Raw genomic sequence first — 18,318 nt, 5'->3', positions numbered from 1 at the left:
GATATCAGCCCTTTGTAGATGTGTCCAGCCAATCAACAGTGCGGTTAGCATTGGCTGGTCATTGAAATCATTGAAATGAGCAGGCAGCACCCTATGAACTTCAACAGATGTGTGTTGCACACTGCAGCACTGCTGAATGTCCCTCCCTCTATATGGTAGTAAATTAGTGAGTAACTTTTCTGCTATAAACCCACTCGCATACAGATAGAGGGCTACTTCAGGAAACTTTAGCAAGTTAGTAATAGGGTCATGTGGGAAGTTAGTCATTCTTGTGCGACCCCTGGAATTTCAGACCCTGTGCTGACAATAGGAATCCACTGTACACTGCAACAGGTTGGAAATAAACAACATTAAATTTATATTCTTTCAGCAAGGTAATACATGTACTTACTTACCTAGTCAGATTAAATAAATTTGGGTAAACTCTAACCACATAAATTTGATGTAGTTTAATAGGAGTGGGCTTGGTGAAGCAAATGATCTTTACTCATTTTAAACTTTTCCATTCTTATGTGTTACACTGAAGAGCACTCTAAAATTTGGCAACATTTTAATGTATTCTCACTCCTCGACTCTTTCAGTGACAAAGAAAATTGACAACTATGTTGGGATTGACTACTCTTTAACCAGTCCTCCAGTAGTTGCAAAAGATTCACTGATTCTGCCCCTCAAGGTATGATAGAGCACTGTACAATGAAAAGATGAGTAAGCAAAGTTTTTCAATTAAAGGAAAATAGATGTTTCTCCAAAAAGAATCTTTTTTACAGAACTATCTTGTTTCACTGTAAAGCTAATAAAATATAAATGGTACTCATTTAGGGTCTTTAATTGTGTATTCAGGAGAATGTTTTATCTAGAAATGTGCAGATCTCTCATGTCATTACTCATGTCAAGTCAGAGAATATACTATGTCTGAGGTACAATGTATTATATAATACACCACCTGATCTCCAGCTCATAGAAAAAAAGTTGCTGTCACTGAAACTATCTATCTTATTCTTTCCTAGTCTTTAATCTTTCTATGTCACTTTCTGCATATTTCTACCTCTCCTTTTATGAGATTGTTGGTAGAAGCCCACACCAAGACTTGAACAAGAACCATGCTGCAATGCAGCACTGAAGGCAAGCTACTTTGCTGGAGGTGATTTCTCTCAGCTGAGATATTAAACTAAGATCCACCTGCCTGTCCAAATGGTGACATTATTCAAAGAAAAGCAGGGAGTTCTCCTGTTGGCCTGACCAATATTGGTTCTTGATAAAATATTTAATTTCAATAATAAAAGCAAATTGACTGCTTATTCATCTCATTATGGGAAATTATTGCTGCAGAATTGCTGCTGCATTTGACTTGATTACAGTTGTTGCTTGTTTAAAAAGTAATTCATTGTATGGAGTGCTTTGGGATGTTTCAATAAGATATGGCACAACAAAGTATTTATTTTTAGTTCTTTCTGTTTGCTCTTTGGATATCTTTTATTCTTTATCTATTGTGCACATACTTACTGCATTAGTACATGAAGTTATACGAAGAAAAACAACTTTAATGGCTTATTGAGAAAACCATTATGGATCAGAAATATAGTAACTGCAATGTTATTTCATACCAGGGAGAATTCTATAATCTCTTGCAACATACCAACATCCCTTTTTCTGCTCCGCCACTGGACTTTTTAGTGGGCCATGACCGTATGCTTTATATTGGATTCTCTGAATATTTCTTTAACACTGCTGGCTATGTATTCAACTCAGTTGGAGATTTATCCATTAACATTACTGATGACATGGTGAGTAGAACATGATTCATGTATTACTTTGCAATCATATCATCGATGTAGAAAATTCTATGTTTAAAATTGTGTCAAGGATCTTCAGCCTGAATAAGACTCTCGACAAATTATTACTTAATCACTGGACTAAATCCAAAAATCAATAGAGCAGTTATCACTTTAATATATTTTACAATTGAGGTGGGTGATCATATTTGTAATTTTAATGAAGTATGAATTGATCTCCCATTATGTTGCAATCTGGGCAGAATTTAATGCGGCCGTTTGAAGTGGGAATGATGGTATTGGGAGGGTGATGGAGAATTGCATCGGACTTGTCCGCCCGGAAATTCGTGACATCGGTTCCAGATTAAGTCAGAGGCGGGAAAGCACCAAGGTGGCATTGCTGCCCCGACACGATGGGAATCTCATTTAAATTGCTGAGCAAATGATTGAGGTGGATTAGATGCAAATGCATTACAATTTAATTTTGGGCTTGTGATTTAATGCACTCCCATGCCTTCGGGTTCAAGGCCATTAAGAGCTGGTGGCACTGACGCAAGAGGCGACAGACTGCACCATGAACAGTGGTGCATAGGGGAAGAGGAGGGTCTGGAGGCCATTGTCGGACTGTGTTGCTGTGTGGTCAGAAAGGAAGGGTTGAAGACTTGGGGTCTCTGACACTGGATTCCGGGTCTCGGGGTCTCTGACAGTGGATTCCAAGTCTCAGGGTTTCTGACAAGGAGTTTCAGGCCTCGGGGTCTCTGACAGTGGATTCCAAGTCTCAGGGTTTCTGACAAGGAGTTTCAGGCCTCGGGGTCTCTGACAAGGGTCTCCAGGTCTCGAGGTCACTAACAATGCGTTTCGGATCTCGAGGTCACTGACAATGCATTCCAGGTCTCAAGGTCTCTGATAGGGGTTCTCGGACTCAAAGTCGCTGATAGGGGGTTCCGGGTCTCGGGGTCTCTGCTGGGGGGGCCGGGGGTCCAGGTCTCGGGGTCTCCGATGGGAGGGGTGGGGGACAGGGGGGTCCGGTCTTAGGCTGTCTGACTTGGGCTCCAGGTCTCGATTGCTCTGCAAGGTGGGGGCCTGGGTTTGAATGGCTGTATTGGGTGGCTAAACTGTTGTGTGAGATGTTTGGTCACCCATACTGCTGGATGAGAGGGTCAACTATCAACAAGGGTGGGCGCTGAGGGCCATCTGGGAGTCTGCCGGGAGAAGTGTCAAAAGCTTAGTTGCCAAGACAGGGTCTTCTATGCATCAACAGCGTTTTGTAGGCCCACAGGTGACCAGGAATGGGTCTCATACACCCTGTATTTTTTGGATCCCTGTGGTGTAATGCGACATCTCCAAAGAAGGAAGGGCCAAAAGGCAGCTGCACCTGCCTGTGATGCACCACAACGAGAGCAACAGGAGCCAGCCATGCCAAGAAGGGCCCAACAGCACCACAGAGTGAATCAGCTACCTCCAAATGTCTGAGCGGCACTGTCATCAGCGAAGACTGCAGCTCTCCAGGGAAGCTGTCACCGACTTATGCATCTTGCTGCAGGACGATTTGTGGCCTATGGGATTTAGGGATCACCCTATGGGATTTAGGGATCACCCTATGCCAATGGCCCTGAAGATCACAGAGGCACTGACCTATTATGCGTCTGGATCTTTTCAAGAATTCACCGGGCACATGTGTGGGGTCTGACAGGCAGGAGCGCACCACTGTATCAAGGAGGTGACCAATGTCCTGTTCAAGAGGGCCAGAGACTATGTGCACTACCGGACTGACCCTGGCAGTTAGGCTGAGAAGGCCATCAGATTCAGGGCCATCGCTGGATTTCCCCGGATGAAGGTGTGATAGATTGCATGCATGCGGTCATCAAGGCTCCAACGGACTCGCCAGCCGCCTTCATCAACTGGAAGGGCTTCCATTCAGTCAATGTTTGACTGATCTGCGACCACCAAAAACGTTTCCTGTAGGTGTGTGCTCACTTGCCGGGAAGCAGCTATACTTCAACAGTCCCAGGTGCTACAGCTTCAGGCCTTCGATTCACCTTCAGGAATGGATTCTTGAGGACAAGGACTACCCATTGAAGCCATGGCTACTGATGCCGCTGAGGATACTGTGAAGAACCCTCGCAATGCAGCAGAGCAGAGGTACAACAATTGCCATGGCTCCGTCAAGCAGGCCATTGGGCTGCTGAAGATAACATTCCGCTGTCTCAATCAATCCGGGGGAGCCCTGCAGTATGCCCCAGCAAGGGTCTCACGTATCGTGGTGGTTTGCCTGTTCTGCACAATGTAGCATTGCAAAGGGAAGAGGCCTTGTATGATTACGAGATGCCTGAGCGTCACTCCTCCCCGACAAGGACGCAGAGGAGGGAGAGGAGGAAGCGCCACTTGACGTTGAATCCCTTGCATCGGGGGTCAGGCAGATTGAGCAATAGACCAAGGAGGCAAGAGACAATCTCATAATTACTCGCTTCCAGCCTCTCTGATGTCCACTTACAGAGAAACCAATAAAGGCTCACCTCAATGCATGTGGACTGTCATCTCCTTTCCATTTGTGCTCCCTGAACTTGCCCCCAAGTGCAAACCGCATTAGTGCCGATGGGAGATCAAATATTGATGAGTTTTGTGGTAACATTGGCATTCCGCTAAGGGGGGAGGGTTAAATCAGCAGTTCACAATTAAGGCATAATGGAATAATGACTGTTACACAATGATCATTAAGTTCCCGAACAAAATAACTTTATATTAATCATTACATGTCAGATGGCAGACACCCATGAATCCCTAAGTGTGCTAGGTGGAATTCTGAAAATGTTTCTGAGTGCTCCTACAAGGTGTGATCACTGCGACAGCAGCTGGGCTGGAGGCAGGCTGCTGATCAGACTGCCCCTCGGCCTGTGATGACTTTGGCGGGTGTCCTCTGGCTATCTGAGGCCTGGATGACCCTGACTGCCTGAGGGTTTCCTGCACATGTGCAGAACTCTCCTCAGGCACTGCAGCTGAGGATCATCAGCCTGGGGCTCAGCATGGGCCTGGCCACCCACAGTCCTCTGACTGTCAGAGGCCTCGGCTGTCTCAGCCTCAGCCAGCTGCTCGGGCATGTGTGCAGTGCTCTCACCAGCTTATGACCTAGGTGCTTCCGACGAACAGAAACACACCAAAGTATCTGCGCTGGAGGAAGGTGCTGTTGTGGGACCACCTTAAGGTGACCACCTTAACATGCTGTAAGTGAAGATCACTGTAGGAAGTGATGTCATGTCACACATGACCAGGGAGTTGTGGGTGTAGCCAAACAGAGTGAGATGTGTGTAGATGTGCTCAGGTCATAGCTATATATATATATTCTCCAGTTAAGTTATAATAAAAACCCACGTATTCTTTAGATATTACTTGTAGTCCTGTGAATCTTACAATAGTTCACATATCAAAGGAAGAAGTAATATTACAGGTGCAGGACAGTCATGGGACAGTGCATCCTCTGACTGCTGATCCTCCTCAGAGGTGGTATTTTATCCCATTTCCACTGAAGTCTCCTGCGGAGGCCAACCTGCATGAGAGAACGCAAACAGGTGTGGGTCAGGATTAGCAGATCTCATCTTGCCAACCCTGCGTTATGGGGGTCTCCAGAAGTGAACTGTATGTGGATGGAAGTCAATCCTCACTGTCTTGCACAGAGACTCCAGTCTCACCATCCGCTATTGAGCGGCCGCCCTGTGTCCCGTTTGTTCAAGTGCCTCCTCTATAGCTGTGGAGAGAGGCCTGATATCTAGGGTCCTTCCACCAGTCTGTGATGTCTCCCTCCTGTTAGGGGCACTCTTTTCCTCCAAGCGGAAAGAGGGAGATAGTCATACTTCACAGAGAGATCAACACAACAGTTCTGCTAGTGGCAGCCCCTCATCCCCTACTGGGGTTTCCTATACAGCTCATCTTCCCATCAGCTCTCAGGGGAGTTAATGGGGGTGAGCTGTGACAGAGGGTGGACTGTGGACAAGCTGCAGCCACGCACCTTTCAGGATGAGGTGATGCGTAACCCCCTTTGCCTGCATTTTTGTGGTACCTCCCTCCCCATGTCACACTTCCTCCTGCGTAGCATCTTCCAGGACAAAGCAGCCCACTTGATTGGCACACCATCTACAAACATTCACTCCTTCCACCACCGACGCGCAGTGGCAGCAGTGTGTACCATCTACAAGATGCACTGCAGCAATACACCAAGGCTCCTTAGACAGCACCTTCCAAACCCGCGACCTCTACCAACTAGAAGGACAAGGACAGCAAATACATGGGAACACCACCACCTACAAGTTCCCCTCCAAGTCACACACCATCCTGACTTGGAACTATATCGCCGTTCTTTCACTGTCGCTGGGTCAAAATCCTGGAACTCCCTTCCTAACAGCACTGTGGGTATACCTACCCCAAATGGACTGCAGCGGTTCAAGAAGGCAGCTCACCACCACCTTCTCAAGGACAATTAGGGATGGGCAATAAATGCTGGCCTGGCCAGTGACGCCCACATCCCATGAATGAATTTTTAAAAAACGCTATCCCTAAAAAAGACGGAGGTAAGGAGCAATCCCCTTGGCAGAATGAAAGAGATCCTTGACCCTCTGGCAGCACTGAACCCGTGTTCAGGGGGTGACCCCATGGCTGCTGACCTCCTCTGCGATCTCTACCCAGGCTTGCTTGGTCAGGCAGGAGGACCTCTTTATGCTTTCACTGGGGAAGTGGACCTCCCACCTTTCCCTTGCAGCCGGGAGGAGAATCTCAAAGGAGGCATCGTTAAACTGTAGGGCCACCAGATAGGGCCATGGTCACTGCAGGCTCTGATTCAGCTCCTTGACTATCAGGCAACAGAAGGGTGCTAGGGCAGCAAACGGCACTCTTTCAGGCACTCTTTTAAACCAGGCAGGAGTGACTGCAGGGCTAACAGGCCTTTAAATATGATGCCAGCACCTGCTCCAGGTCATCTGATGCCACCCACCCCCACCATGTGAATGGGGGGTGGGGGGGGGTTGCAGGGACCCCCTGGATGGTTTGGTCCTCATCATCCTTTTGTTCATCATTTTAACTGACCAGGAAGAAATCTCTCTCCTCCTCCTCCCACTTCTGTTCATTCGTTTACTGAAATTGGATTGGAAATAAAGGGTTTAAGAATAATGGCACCACGGAACTTAAAGGTATTCAATGTCTCTGCGATTGGTTAACCTTCTTACTGAAAATCGTGTAGCCTACTTTAGGGTCATGATGGGATTTAGGCCTACTCCATCACTTCCATTTCCACTTCATTATTTTCCTCCCACTTTTTACTTCTTTTCTCTCTACCCCGCCTAGACACTTTTCTCATGTCATTGTGCTTCCTTTCATTTCACCCTCTCAGATACTCTGCTTTCCCCAAATCCCTATCCCAAATCTTTCAGTACTTCCTATTCAGCCTTCCTATTCTCCTCTCACTGTCCCAGGCTTGATTCCCTCTTAGATAAGCGTGCAGCTTTCCTCTGTGCCTCTCTTCACATTCTCCAAAAGGCCCATCAAGGCACTGGCCACTGCCTCCTCACAAGCAGCAACCCCAACTTCTCCATCTTCCTCTCTCACTGACCTTCCCACTCAGCATGCTGATTGGGGGCTCAGCTTGCCAATCTCCTCCCTGTCCAACTCACTCTTCCCAGTGCTTATCCTGTGAACTCTGCCAGTGGTCCAGCTCTCACCTCCCCTCTCCACATCTCCCTCCAGAATGTCCGTTCACTCGTGAACAAAGGCCTTGCCATTCATGTGTTTATCGTGAATGATTGCATTGACATCATGGCCTTGATGGAAACCTGGCTGAGGGGTGATGACACCATCCCCCTAACAGAAGCCTCCCTGCCTGACTGCACCTTTCACTACTTGCATCACCCAGACCGCTGCGGTGGCAGTGTGGCTCATAACCAAATTTCACCTTGGTCTGTCCCCTTACCCCTCTGGCACTTTCTCCTCCTCGGAGCATCTCACCTCTCATATCAAATCCTTGTTCTCTACCACCCGTCCAAGCGCCATGCCAATTTTCTGAAGGAGATATCTTCACTGCTTTCCTCCCTCAGCCTCTGCACTGAGAGACTTCTCATCCTAGGTGACTTCAACTTCCATCTCTATCATCATGTTCCCTCTACTCTGAGTTCAATGTCCTCCTATCCTCCCTTAATCTCAACCTCCCCAACCCTTATTCATGATCACCTACTTGAATTTGCCATCACACGTGGCTTCGCTACTTCCATAGTGTTAGTTACAGATAAAGCCATCTCTGATCACTTCATTATATCACTCTCCACCCACATCCCGCTTCCCCCTCCAAACCCTATTTCCTCTGTGTCTCCCCTTGAAAAAAATCTCTCCCACAACTCACTTACAACTGCACTCTCAGAATCCCAATCATCCCTCCAATCACCACGACATTTCTGCAGCTACCGATCTACTCAACTCCACCCTGATCTCCATCTTCAATGCCCTAGACCCCATTAAAACCATTGCTTTCTCTCACCTTGACTGTTCCCTCTGGTACGGCCCTCATCTCCACTTCCTTTAAGTCCGAGGGACGCAGATTTGAAAGAATATGGCAGACAACTGGTGTAAGCATTCACTGTCAGATATAGCTGGACCACATAAAGAACCATTGGGCCCTGCTCTCATCTGTGAAAACTGCTCACTATTCCAGGATCATCCTGGAATGCAAATGTAACTCTCGACTGAAAACTGTCTTCTTAAACCCCTCTTCCCTGTCTCCTCCACCCTCACCTTCAACAACAAATGGAGGAGCTCATAGATTTCTTCGTCACCAAGATTGAGACCATCTGATCAGCTGGCTCTGCCACTTCCCTCTCTTTCCCTAGCCCACTGGGCTGAAATTCCTTTAAGTCTCCCACTGCCCTAGCCCTGAACTTGTATCTTTCTATAGTTTCTCTCCTATCTCCCGTCATACCCTCTCTAAGTTCATCTTGTCCCCACTTCTGCTCTCTCGACCCTATTCCCACTAAATTACTGACCACCCATCTTCCCTTCCTGAGTCCCATTGATGTTGCTAATGGTTCCTTCTCCTCAGGTTCTACCCCTCCTTCAAATTTGCTGTCATCACCCCCTCCTCAAAAAACAACTCTTGACCCCTCCATTCTTGCAAACTACCACCCCATCTCCAACTTCCTTTTCCAAAGTCCTTAAGCGTGTTGTCACCTCCCAAATTCGTGCCCATCTTTCCCAAACCTCCATGTTTGAATCCCTCTAATCAGATTTCTGCCCCTGCCAAGTACCAAAAAGGCTCTTATCAACTTATATACTATGTAACCATGACAAAGGCAAACTATCCCTCCTCGTTCTTCTCGACCTGACTGCAGCCGTTAACACAATTGACCACACTGTCCCCCTCCAAAGCCTCTCCACCGTTATCCAGCTGGGTGGGACTGCACTCGCCTGGTTCCATTCTTATCTATCTAATCATAGCCAGAGAATCGCCATCAATGGTTTCTCTTCACACTCCTACATAATTGCCTCTAGTGTTCCCCAAGGATCTATCTCTGGACCCTTCCTATTTCTCATCTACATGATGCCCCTTGGCAACATCATGCATAAACACATAGTCAGTTTCAACATGTACGCTGACAGCACCCAGCTTTGCCTCACCACCACCTCCACTGTCCCTGGATTGTCAGACTGCTTGTCCAACATCTAGTACTGGATGAGCAGAAATTATCTCCAATTAAATATTGGGAAGACTGAAGCCAATGTCTTCAATCTCCACCACAAACTCCACTCCTTTGCCACCGACTCTGTCCCTCACCCCGGCAGCTGTTTGAGACTGAACCAGACTGTTTGCAACTTTGGTGTCATATTTGACCCCAAGATGACTCTTCAACCATATAACCGCACCATCACTAAGATCCACCCATCTCCACCCCTGCCTCAGCTCTTCTGCTGCTGAAACTCTCATTCATGCCTTTTTTATAGAGTCATAGGGCTGGATTTTTAAAGCTCGCTGAGTATGGGTGCAGGGGTGAGCGCGATTAAAAGATTGCAGTATTGGGACCCGCCACCTCTGGAATATGAAACCAGTTTTAAAGGGATGCTGGGAGGCGGGAAAGGGCAGCCCTGCACTCCTCCAATTAATTGCTTGTTGAGCTCATTATGGAGCTCATTAACAGGCTTGTTAGCAGCAGTTTGGGATTTTTAAATGTAGGAAACAGGATGAACCCCATGTTTTGAACATGACAGAGTGACCAAGATGTGAATACTGCGGGGGGGTCATGAGAACTATGGGAAGGGCTGATTAAAATAACGTTGAGGCACAAAATTAAACTCAGCAGCTTCCAAAGTGACACAGAGTAGCCAGTGCTGGAGTTGTGAGACTGTTTTTTCTCAGTGGTGAGTGGTAGGAATCCAGAGAGGCATGTGAGCCTGCTGGCATCACTTGGGCGCCTGGAGTTGGCAGGGGAAGGCCTGGTGAACAAACAAACCCCAGCTGAGGGAGTTCTGATGGGACCAGGCTACTCTGACATTGGACAGAACAGCCAAGATAAGTTTCAGCAGATGCAGCATCCTGGACAGCAGAAGGTCAGAGGAGCACAGTGGGACTACCAAGACAATGGGTCTACCACCCAAAAGTCAGCAACATGCAAATGACAGAGCGCCAGTGCCATAGAAGGCTGCACCGATCCAGGCAGACTCAGATCTTTGTGTTCTGATCCACAATGACCTGAGGCCTCTCATCCCCCATTTCTAGTCCCTTACCTGCAGCCATCAAAGTCACCGTCACCCTGAATTTCTATGCAACCGGGTCATTCCAGGGATCTTCTGTGGACCTAGTGGCATCTTGCAGTCAGCAGCTTATCACACCATCAGGCAGGTCATGGATGCCATATTCCAGATGTCGGGGGACTATATCCACTTTGACACAAATGGACCTGTGCAGGCACGGAGGGCATTGGGTTTTACCTCCATCACTGGATTCAGGTGCAGGGCATCAAGGCACCCAGTGACTGGCCACTGAGATCCATCTACAGGAAGGGCTTCCACTCCTTCAATGTCCAACTGGTCTGCAACCACAACAAGAGCTTCCTCATGTGTGTGCTCCTTTTCCTGGCAGCTACCGAGACTCTTTCATCCTCCACCAGTCAAGACTGCCTCAGATCTTCACTCGAACCCCCAAAGTGCACAGATGGATCCAAAGGGACAAGGGAAATCCCTTGAAGACATGGCTATTGATCCTTCTAAGGGATACCCAGACAGAGGCACAGAGGCGATACTACCAATGCCACCTTCTCAGCAGGCCAACCATTGAACAGGCCATCGGGCTTCTGAAGAAGCAATTCCAGTGCCTCCCATACCCTCCTGAATGATCTCGGTCATTGTCACGGTCGGCTATATACTTCATAACATGGCCTCTGGAGAGGTGTGAATTTTCAGGACAGTGGAGTCCTGGAAGGAGACAGCTCATCTGGCGAGGAGAAGGAGGTAAGAGAGGAGGAAGAAGAGGAGGCGGAGGGGGATAACACAAGAGAAGTGCCCCTGCTGCACGACAAGGTGGCCTCCTCTTTGGGAAAAGGATGCCCCTCCTCTCCCTCACAGCCTCCAGCATTAGATCCAGGTCAGCATCGATGAACTGAGGGTCTGCCCTGCGCATAGTACCAAGCCTCCAGCTTCCCTGTGACATCTTGCCTCCCTCTGGTGCTGTGGAAGGCAGATATCTTCCTCAGGACAACCAGCAGCCTCAGTGATGGCTGTGGTGGAAGTCAACATGAGTCCCACATTTGATCTGAATCACCTCTATTTCCAGGCCCACTGGCTCTACGTGGACAGGGAACCCGTTTCCATACCAATTAAGGGCACGCCCATTTGAAAATTGCAATCTGAATCAATTTCCCACCGAAGGTGAGTTTTTGACCCAAAACAAGACCCAGTCCCTGTTTCCTGCCTCTGTAACAAAAATCTAGCCCATAGAGTCATAACGGCACAGAAGTAGGCCAAAGGCTCTCTGTAGAGCATCCAATCAGTCCCACTCCCTAGCTCCATCACCGAAGCCCTGCAAGCTTATTTACCTCAAATTCCCATCCAATTTCCTTTTGAAATCATTCATCGTCTCTGTTTCCACCACTCTCATAGTAGCAAGTTCCAGGTCATTACCACTCACTGCGTAAAAACATTCTCCCTCACATCCCTCCTGCATCTCTTGCCCAAAACCTTAAATTTCTGTCCCTTAGTCCTTGCACCATCTGCTAATGAGAACAGCTTTTCTTTGTCTACCATATCCAAACCTGTCATAATCTTGTACATCTCTGTCACATCAACCCTCAATCTCCTTTGCTCCAGGCAGAACAACTGCAGATTCTCCAACCTAACCTTGTAGCTAAAATCTCTCATCCTATTCTGGTAAATCTCCTCTGCACCCTCTAAAGGACCCTCACATCCTTCCTAAAATGTAGTGATCAGAATGGACACAATACTCTAGTTATGGCCTAACCAGAGCTTTATAAAGGTTCAGCATAAACTCCCTGCTTTTATACTCAATATTTGTATTTATGAAGCCCAAGATCCCATATGCTTTGCTAACTATTCTCTCAATATGTCCTGCCACTTTCAAACATCTATGCACATGAACCCCCAGGGTCTGTCCCTGTACATGCTCTAGAACTGTAACATTTAGTCTATATTGCCTCTCCCGATCTCTTTTCCCAAAATGTATCACCTCACATTTCTCTGTATTAAATTCCATCTGTCACTTGTCTGCCCATTCTGCTAACCTATCTATGTCCTTTTGCAGTCGATTGGTATCATCCTCACTGTCTGCCATACCTCCAAGTTTGGTATCATTGTCAAATTTTGAAAATTTACTCTGTATTCCAAGATCCATGTCATTTATATATAGCAAGAAGGCAGTGGTCGCAGCACTGAACCTTGGGGAACTCCACTGTCTACCATCCTCTAGTCTGAAAAACAACTATTTACCACGACTTGCTGTTTTCTGTCCTTCAGCCAATGTTTTATCCAAGCTGACACTAACCCTCTTTTCCATGAGCCTCAATTTTGTTTATCAGCCTTTTAAGTGGTACTTTGTCAAAGGCTTTCTTAAAATCCATACCGACAACATCCATTGCTTTCTCTTCATCAACCTTCTCTGTTACTTCATCAAAAAATTAAATTAGATTAGTCAAGCATGATCTGCCTTTTGCAAATCCATGTTGGCTATCCCTAATGAACGCAAACCTCTCCAAGTGCCTGCTGACTTTCTTTCCCTGATTATTGTTTCTATAACCTTACCCACCACAGATGTTAAACTGATTATTCTAATGCACACTTGGCTGATCTCCCACATTCTACCCTGCGTAAACTTAAATCATCCAAAACTCTGCTGCCCGTGTCCTTACTTGCACCAAATACCATTCATCTATCACTCCTGTGCTCGCTGACCTACACTGGATCCCCGTTAAACAGTGCCTTGATTTTAAAATTCTTGTTCTCAAATCCTTCCACGCCCTGTCCCCTCCTTATCTCTGTAATCTCCTCCAGCCTCACAACCCTCCAAGACAGCTGCACTCCTCTAATTCCAGCGTATAGAGCATCCCCAATTTTAATCGCTCCATTAGTGGAAGAGTGAGTGGAAGAGAGATGGGGATTTAATTCAGGGAGCTAGGGTGGAAGCTTAGAGCGAGAACAAACAAAGTTGTTATCTCTGGGTTGTTGCCCGTGCCACGTGATAGAGAAGCGAGGAATAGGGAGAGAGAGGAGTTGAACACGTGGCTGCAGGGATGGTGCAGGAGGGAGGGTTTTGGTTTCCTGGATAATTGGGGCTCTTTCTGGGGTAGGTGGGACCTCTACAAACAGGATGGTCTTCACCTGAACCAGAGGGGTACCAATATCCGGGGGGGGGAGATTTGCTAGTGCTCTTCGGGGGGTTTAAACTATTTAAACTAATTCAGCAGGGGAATGGGAACCTAAAATGTAGTGCCAGTGTACAGGATGTTGAGAGTAGTGAGGTCAGGGATAAGGTTACAAGGACGCAAGAGGGCACTGGCAAGCAAGAACCTGGTTTAAAGTGTGTCTACTTCAACGCCAGGAGCATCCGGAATAAGGTGGGTGAGCTTGCAGCATGGGTTGGTACCTGGGATCTCGATGTAGTGGCCATTTCGGAGACATGGGTAGAGCAGGGGCAGGAGTGGATGTTGCAGGTTCCGGGATTTAGATGTTTCAGTAAGAACAGAGAAGATGGTAAAAGAGGGGGGGGTGTGGCATTGTTAATCAAGGAGAGTATTACAGCGACAGAAAGGACGTTTGAGGACTCGTCTACGGAGGTAGTATGGGCCGAGGTTAGAAACAGGAGAGGTGAGGTCACCCTGTTGGGAGTCTTTTATAGACCTCCAAATAGTTCCAGAGATGTAGAGGAAAGGATAGCGAAGATGATTCTCGACAGGGGCGAGAGTAACAGGGTAGTTGTTATGGGGGACTTTAACTTTCCAAATATCGACTGGAAATACTATAGTTCGAGTACTTTAGATGGGTCAGTTTTTGTCCAGTGTGTGCAGGAGGGTTTTCTGACACAGTATGTAGACAGGCCAACCAGGGGCGATGCCACATTGGATTTGGTACTGGGTAATGAACCCGGCCAGGTGTTAGATTTAGATGTAGGTGAGCACTTTGGTGATAGTGATCACAATTCGGTTAGGTTTACCTTAGCGATGGGCAGGGACAGGTATATACCGCAGGGCAAGAATTATAGCTGGGGGAAAGGAAATTATGATGCAATTAGGCAAGATTTAGGATGCGTAGGATGGGGAAGGAAACTGCAGGGGATGGGAACAATCGAAATGTGGAGCTTATTCAAGGAGCAGCTACTGCGTGTCCTTGATAAGTATGTACCTGTGAGGCAGGGAGGAAGTTGTTGAGCGAGGGAGCCGTGGTTTACTAAAGAGGTTGAAGCGCTTGTCAAGAGGAAGAAGAAGGCTTATGTTAGGATGAGACGTGAAGGCTCCGTTAGGGCGCTTGAGAGTTACAAGCTAGCCAGGAAGGATCTAAAGGGAGAGCTAAGAAGAGCAAGGAGAGGACACGAGAAGTCATTGGCGGATAGGATCAGGGAAAACCCTAAGGCTTTCGATAGGTATATCAGGAATAAAAGAATGACTAGAGTTAGATTAGGGCCAATCAAGGATAGTAGTGGGAAGTTGTGTGTGGAATCAGAGGAGATAGGGGAAGTGTTAAATGAATATTTTGTGTTAGTATTTACAGTAGAGAAAGAAAATGTTGTCGAGGAGAATACTGAGATTCAGGCTACTAGGCTACATGGGATTGAGGTTCACAAGGAGGAGGTGTTATCAATTTTGGAAAGTGTGAAAATAGATAAGTCCCCTGGGCCGGATGGGATTTATCCTAGGATTCTCTGGGAAGCTAGGGAGGAGATTGCAGAGCCTTTGTCCTTGATCATTATGTCGTCATTGTCGACAGGAATAGTGCCGGAAGACTGGAGGATAGCAAATGTTGTCCCCTTGTTCAAGAAGGGGAGTAGGGACAGCCCTGGTAATTATAGACCTGTGAGCCTTACTTCGGTTGTGGGTAAAATGTTGGAAAAGGTTATAAGAGACAGGATTTATAATCATCTTGAAAAGATAAGTTCATTAGCGATAGTCAGCACGGTTTTGTGACCAGTAGGTCGTGCCTCACAAACCTTATTGAGTTTTTCGAGAAGGTGACCAAACAGGTGGATGAGGGTAAAGCAGTGGATGTAGTGTATATGGATTTCAGTAAGGCGTTTGATAAGGTTCCCCATGGTAGGCTATTGCAGAAAATACGGAAGTATGGGGTTGAAGGTGATTTAGAGCTTTGGATCAGAAATTGGCTAGCTGAAAGAAGACAGAGGGTGGTGGTTGATGGCAAATGTTCATCCTGGAGTTTAGTTACTAGTGGTGTACCGCAAGGATCTGTTTTGGGGCCACTGCTGTTTGTCATTTTTATAAATGACCTGGAAGAGGGTGTAGAAGGGTGGGTTAGTAGATTTGCGGATGACACTAAGGTCAGTGGAGTTGTGGATAGTGCCGAAGGATGTTGTAGGGTACAGAGGGACATAGATAGGCTGTAGAGCTGGGCTGAGAGATGGCAAATGGAGTTTAATGCGGAAAAGTGCGAGGTGATTCACTTTGGAAGGAGTAACAGGATTGCAGAGTACTGGGCTAATGGGAAGATTCTTGGTAGTGTAGATGAACAGAGAGATCTTGGTGTCCAGGTGCATAAATCCCTGAAGGTTGCTACCCAGGTTAATAGGGCTGTTAAGAAGGCATATGGTGTGTTAGCTTTTATTAGTAGGGGGATCGAGTTTCGGAGCCACGATGTCATGCTGCAGCTGTACAAAACTCTGGTGAGACCGCACCTGGAGTATTGCGTGCAGTTCTGGTCACCGCATTATAGGAAGGATGTGGAAGCTATGGAAAGGGTGCAGAGGAGATTTACTAGGATGTTGCCTGGTATGGAGGGAAGGTCTTACGAGGAAAGGCTGAGGGACTTGAGGTTGTTTTCGTTGGAGAGAAGGAGGAGGAGAGGTGACTTAATAGAGACATATAAGATAATCAGAGGGTTAGATAGGGTGGATAGTGAGAGTCTTTTTCCTCGGATGGTGATGGCAAACACGAGGGGACATAGCTTTAAGTTGAGGGGTGATAGATATAGGACAGATGTCAGAGATAGTTTCTTTATTCAGAGAGTAGTAGGGGCGTGGAATGCCCTGCCTGCAACAGTAGTACACTCGCCAACTTTAAGGGCATTTAAGTGGTCATTGGATAGACATATGGATGAAAATGGAATAGTGTAGGTCAGATGGTTTCACAGGTCGGCGAAACATTGAGGGCCGAAGGGCCTGTACTGCGCTGTAATGTTCTAATTCTAATTCTAATTCTAATTATTGGTGGCCGTGCCTTCAGCTATCTCGGCCCAAAGCTCTGGAATACCATGCCTACACCTCTCTACCTCACTTTCCTCCCTTAAAACACTTCTTAAAACCTACATCTTTGACCAAGCTTTTTATCTCTGTGCCATTTAGTCTATATTGCCTCTCCCTAACTCTTTTGCAAAATGCATCACCTCACATTTCTCTGTATTAAATTCCATCTGCCACTTGCCTGCCCATTCTGCTAACCTATCTATGTCCTTTTGCAGTCAATTGGTATCATCCTCACTGTCTGCCACACCTCCAAGTTTGGCATCATTGGCAAATTTAAAAAATGTACTCTGTATTCCAATCTCCAAGTCATATATATATAGCAAAAAAGCAGTGGTCCCATCACTGACCCTTGGGGAACACCACTGTCTACATCCTCTAGTCTAAAAAACAACTATTTACCATGTCTCACTGTTTTCTGTCCTTAAGTTAATTTTTTATTCAAGGTGACACTGACCCTCCTTTCCATGAGCCTCAGTTTTGTTAACCGGCCTTTTAAGTGGTACTTTGTCAAAGGCTTTCTTAAAATCCATATCAACATGTCCTTATGTGGCTCGGTATCATATTTTGTTTTAGAGTGCCTCTGTGAAGCACCTTGGAACATTTTATTAAGTTAAAGGTGGCATATAAATGCAAGTTGTTGTTACTCTCAGCAGGCTTAGGTCCTGCAGGCCTGATGGCATCTGTCTGTCTCATGATATGATGGACTGCACCCAGGGTGTATGTCACTTCTGGATTGAACATCACCTGTTGTGGCTGTAGAGGCCGACTGGTGAGTGGCAATCCCTTCCACAGCTGGCACAGATGCATATCGTTGGCCCGAGGTCGACTGATGTTTTTTCCTTCTGTCGGGTTCTCTTTTCCGCCATCTGGTCGTTTCTTATACCTTCTATTTTATCCACACCCTTCCTGACTGCTTATCTCCAGACACTCTGGTCAGCAGCAAGGACTTCCCATGAATCGACTCAAGTCCTGGTCAACTTGAGGCCTTTCTTGCAGACATCCTCGTATCACAGACGTAGGTGTCCTGTTGGCCTCGTGCCGATAGCAGTGCTCACCATACAGCATGTCTTTGGGGATGCAGCCATCATCCACTCGGCGCACATGATCCAACCAATGGAGTCGCCGCTGAGACAAGAGGGTAAGCATGCTGGGGATCCCTGCACATTGGTGTAGTTCCATATTCGGCACTCTGTCCTGCCACAAGGTCATCTGAGGCAGCAGAGGTAGAAGCTGTTCGGCATCTTTTCTTGGCTTGCATACTTTGTCCATGCTTTGTTACTGTAAAGGAGAGTGCTGAAAACATATGCCTGGTACATGTGAAGTTTTGTATTTTCGGTTAGTTTGCAGTTGGTCCACACTCGCCTTCTCAACTGTGACATGACAGTTGCAGCCTTGGCAATCCTGGTGCTGATTTTGGCATCGAGGGACAGGTTATTGATGATTGTTGATCCAAGGTATGTGAAGCTGTCGACAACCTCCAGAGTGAGGTTGTCGAGGTTGATGGAAGGTGGAGTCTCTAAGTCCTGGCCCATAACGTTCGTCTTCCTGATGCTGATTGTCAGTCCAAGCTCCTGGTACACCTGGGAGAACCGATCTACAAACTAT

The 18,318-nt window shown here is 46.9% G+C and overlaps 1 protein-coding gene across 1 annotated transcript in view; it reads left to right on the top strand.

The window, feature by feature from the left end:
• Positions 1-18,318, top strand: part of LOC137378264 (bactericidal permeability-increasing protein-like) — a 112,326-nt gene that overhangs the window by 40,037 nt on the left and 53,971 nt on the right. Inside the window, exons 8-9 of the mRNA XM_068048504.1 lie at positions 582-673; positions 1,608-1,784. Of these exons, the coding sequence (XP_067904605.1) occupies positions 582-673; positions 1,608-1,784 (269 nt within the window). The remainder of the gene's footprint in view (positions 1-581; positions 674-1,607; positions 1,785-18,318) is intronic.

Source organism: Heterodontus francisci, chromosome 16 (assembly GCF_036365525.1).
Source record: "Heterodontus francisci isolate sHetFra1 chromosome 16, sHetFra1.hap1, whole genome shotgun sequence".
Lineage (NCBI taxonomy): Eukaryota > Metazoa > Chordata > Chondrichthyes > Heterodontiformes > Heterodontidae > Heterodontus > Heterodontus francisci.
This window is presented reverse-complemented; position numbering and strand designations above follow the sequence as displayed.